At 54.8% G+C, this 4,223-nt stretch overlaps 1 protein-coding gene across 1 annotated transcript in view; it reads right to left on the reverse strand.

The window, feature by feature from the left end:
- The window catches only part of DNAH17 (dynein, axonemal, heavy chain 17), a 172,697-nt gene that overhangs the window by 38,480 nt on the left and 129,994 nt on the right, over window positions 1–4,223 (reverse strand). Inside the window, exons 57-60 of the mRNA XM_011966878.1 lie at window positions 3,647–3,880; window positions 2,364–2,528; window positions 951–1,046; window positions 573–790 (exon numbers count right to left, since the gene is read on the reverse strand). Coding sequence (XP_011822268.1) covers window positions 573–790; window positions 951–1,046; window positions 2,364–2,528; window positions 3,647–3,880 — 713 coding nt within the window. The remainder of the gene's footprint in view (window positions 1–572; window positions 791–950; window positions 1,047–2,363; window positions 2,529–3,646; window positions 3,881–4,223) is intronic.

Genomic DNA, 4,223 nt, shown 5'->3' on the forward strand with positions numbered 1-4,223 from the left:
GCACATGTGCATCTGTGTACATGTATATTTTGTGTGTACTGCATTCATTTATACACATGTTCATGTGTGCATGCATGTGCATGCTTGTGTGTACATGTGTATGTGAGCACATGTGTGTGCACTTTCTGTGCACTGCATTCATATGTACATATGTGCATGCATGTTTGTGCTTATATGTACACATGTGTGCGCGCACTGCATTCACGTGTACGTGTGCACACGTGTGATTCTGTATACATGTGTATGTGTGCATGTGTGCATTTTTTATGTGTGCATGTGTGCATTGCATTTGTGCTCACATGTATTCATGTGTGCAATACATGTGCTCATGTGGTCAGCTGCTCTCACAGGGGCCGACCTCTGTGGGGCCTGGCCGGCCTCTCAGACCTGTGGCCTGAGGGTTCCCGCTGCTGAGCTTGTCAGCTGTGTTCTTGGGGTGCTGTATGGGGAAGGGGCTGCCTAGATTTTGAGCCACAGGCCCCAGGAGCCTGAGGCCACGCCTCACCCTCAGCACCCTGCCTTGGCCTGATGGAGAATCGGAGGGAAGCCCCGGCCGCGAGGCCCCGACTCACTTGAAGGCCTTCAGGCAGGCCTCGGGGATGTGCTCCTTGTCGAACTTCTTCAGGGAGTCTAGGAAGGTGTCCACCTTGCCCATCATGATCTTGGCCGCCTTCCAGCTCTTGTCCTTGGGGATCCTGCCCCCAGGGGCGGTCAGAATCATGACGGCGGCGGTGACGTTGACCACGGCGTCCGGGGGGGACCCGAAGGACTTCAGCTCTGTCAGGTTGTTCTGCAAACGACAGACGGGATGGGTCCGACGGGAGTTTGGACTGGGTCCTCGGCGATGCCCCAAGGAAGCCGCCGTGAGCGCGTCGCCACCCATGCCAGCAGTGAAGGCCGCTTCCTCTCCGCCCAGGCCAGGGGTCCCCTTTCTTTCCCTCCCCCTTTACCTTATTCAGAGTGTCCAGAGCCTCCTGGGCTGCCAGTAGGGCCGGTTCTGCTTTGGCCAGATCCGTTTCACAGGCCTTTTGCTTCTCGGTGACATTCTGGAAGGAAGATGGACAGGAGAGGTTACTGCAGGTCTGTCCATCTACCTGTGGGGGTGTGTACGTGCATGTGTGTATGTGTGTGCATGCATGTGTGTGCATGTGTGTGCATGTGCATGAGTATATGTGTGTATGTGTGTGCATGCATGTGTGTGCATGTGCATGAGTATATGTGTGCATGTGTGTGCATGTATGTGTATGTGCATGCGTGTATGTGCATATGTGCATATGTGCATGTGTAGGCAGCAGTGGTGAGGGACAGCCCAGGCCCCAGCAGGTCTGAGCTCCACAAAAGAGTCTGCCCCTCTGGCTACCACTCATTTGCTGCGTTTGCTGACTACACTCCTTTGCCAACATCCCTCCATGTGTACTTGGCCCCTGTCTGGAGCCCACCATCCTCCCTGCCTCCTGTGCTCTGCCCCACAGCGCTCAGGGCAGAATGAGCAATGCCTTGGCAGTTGGGTGGGATTCTTGAGTTCCAAGATGGGAGGGGAAATCCAGGGGCCACCCAGACCACCCTGACTTTGCAGTCTTATTGTTTCTGGGGCTGTTTCATAATCCATCCAAAATGGAACATCTCAGAGTATATAGCTTACCCCCCGCCCCAAGAAAGTAGCAACTCCTTCATCCATGCACATACTCATTCATTCACTCAGGAGACAGTGGGCAATGACTGGAACGCTCTTAAATAATTACCCAGATGTGGGACTGATGACAAAAAAAGCACCCAGGGAGGGGTGATGAGAAGCTACACCAATGATGCTGTGACCTTCAGGCTCCAAAGATGATGAAGACACTCCCCCTAAGCAGTGGTTCTCAACCTCAGCCACCCCCAAAACCAGCAAGGAGCCCACCCGAGGCCAGTAACGTCCTACCTCTGTGGCGGGGGTGTGGGAGTCTGGAGCCGCACGTCTGAGGACCAGGCTCCAGCCAGGTCTTCTCAACCCCTCCCATGCTCATGGATCGCAGGCATTTCGTTAACATGCAGGCCCTATTGAGCAGGGCTAAGCTGGGGCCCGAGAGCCTGCATTTCTCACAAGCTCCTGGTGAGGCCGCCACCGTGGGCTGGGGGCTGAACATTGAGGAGCTCGGCCACAGGGATGGGAGTTAATTCTAAGGAAAGCCTGCTTCTGAGTGGGGGCCCTCACCTGGGAGAGACTCCTCCTTCGGGGTCCCACTGGTTTAGGAACCTTGTCCTTCTATGTGAGTCTCAGCCTTTCCTATGCCTGTCGGTGGCACCTGACCGCATGGGGATGCTCAGGAGGCCTGGCCAGCGCAGCAGCCCTCCTGAGGCCATGCTGGGCTGCCTTCACCTACCTTATTGATGACCTCGACCTTGACTTCTTCCTCGTCAGCAATGGCCTTCTCTTTGCTGACCTTCTCGGTCTCGATGCCGACCACCTGGATCAGTTTATCTGCATTCTCATTCTTCTGCTTGAGCTCAGCCTCCTGAATTGCCAGCTTGGCTTTCAAGTCATCCACCTGGGGAAGGAGAAACCAAGAAACAGCAAGCGTGGGCCGCAGCCAACATACGCCGCCCTGCACTGGGCAGACGAGGGGTGGGAGCCACGGAGGGGCAGAACAGCAGGACTATGTCTTACGACTCCCAGTGACTCGGTTTGGAGAGTCTTTTCAATATCTTAAAAGCAGGTATTGAGCCCTGACTGTGTACACAGGGTCACAAGTATGAGACATTCCTGGTGCTCAAAGGAGTTGGCAAGGTGACTGAAAAGAAAAATATCAACTGCAGCCCGGGCAACATAGTGAGACCCTGTCTGTATAAATAATAAAAAAATGTAGCCAGGCATGGTGGCCTGCACCTGTGGTCCCAGCTACCTGGGAGGCTGAGGTGGGAGGATCGCTCGAGCCCAGGAAGTTGAGGCTGCAGTGAGCCATGATCGCACCACTGCATTCCAGCTTGGATGACAGAGCGAGACTCTGTCTCAAATGCCAGCTGAGTTGCAGTGCTGAGCAGGGCTGGCCAGGGCCCCTCCAGGCTGGTGGGAGAGTGACAGCGAGAGTTTGTGGGGGGGGGGGCAGGGGTGCGAAAGCTCCCCCGGCAGCAAATGGGAGGCGCCAGTCTGTTCACAACTCCAGCAGGGAGGTGGCAGCTGTTTTCAGGCCCCCTCACAGGTGTCAGTGGTGGGCAATAAAGACGAAGGACCGGGACTGCATGATGGAGGAGGTCTGAAGCAGGCAGAACCCTTACATATCAACACAGCATGAAGGAAAGGATCCAGGGAGGTTTTTGAGCCGGGCACCATGGTATGAATGGCACTTATGAATGAACAGATGCATATTTATTGACTGCATTGGGCATGATGATCAAATCTCACCAGACGTGGGGCAGGTGCCATCCCCTGTGTAATGTGCCCTCTGTATGATCAACATTGTGAAAGCATTTTGAGCCTGTTTTTTCGTTACGACAAGTATACTAACCCTGGCCTAGGAGTGAATGCTTCTCAAAGGCAGGAGGCTCGTCTTGCTTTAGGCAGTGCTGAGCCCCGGTGTGACCAGCCCGTAGAAGCCTGTGACAGTAGCGGCTCCTGCGAGGCCTCCAGGGGACGGCACAGGAGCTGGCAGCTGGCCCCCACTCCTACCTGGGAAGCTGTGCTCTGCAGCTTCATCAGGCCGTTCTCCAGCCTCTCGATTTTGGCAACAAGCTCCATTCTCTTCTTGGCCAGCAGGTTCTGGTAGAGTTTGATCTGCTCCAGAAAGGTTTTGGGTGTGGTGTAGTTGTAGCGCCTCTCAGTAGCCAGGTACACCCTGGACATCTCGTTGACTGTGGTGTGCACGTAGGACATGAAGAAGCTGATGGAGGCCTTGACTTCCCGCTACAAAGAGGAGACAGCCAGTCATCCCTGGGAACCCATCCTGCAAATCAGCAAAGTGGAGCTCCCCGGACTCACCAGGAGCCCTGGACAAGGTGCCCCGAGACCAACCTCAGTGTCTTCGACTGCCCAAAGGGGCTCCTGAAAGCAACAGATCCTGGGGCTCTTGTGGGCATTGCACCATGGAAAGGTTTAGCTCAGTGCCCAGGACACAGCAGAGCTTATTATCATTATCTCTGACACACACATGCATACAGGAGTTCGAGACCAACCTGGCCAACATGGTGAAACCCCATCTCTACCAAAAATATAAAAAATTAGCCAGGTATGGGGGCACACATGCACA

Source organism: Mandrillus leucophaeus, unplaced genomic scaffold, assembly GCF_000951045.1.
Source record: "Mandrillus leucophaeus isolate KB7577 unplaced genomic scaffold, Mleu.le_1.0 Scaffold1, whole genome shotgun sequence".
NCBI classification, from domain to species: domain Eukaryota; kingdom Metazoa; phylum Chordata; class Mammalia; order Primates; family Cercopithecidae; genus Mandrillus; species Mandrillus leucophaeus.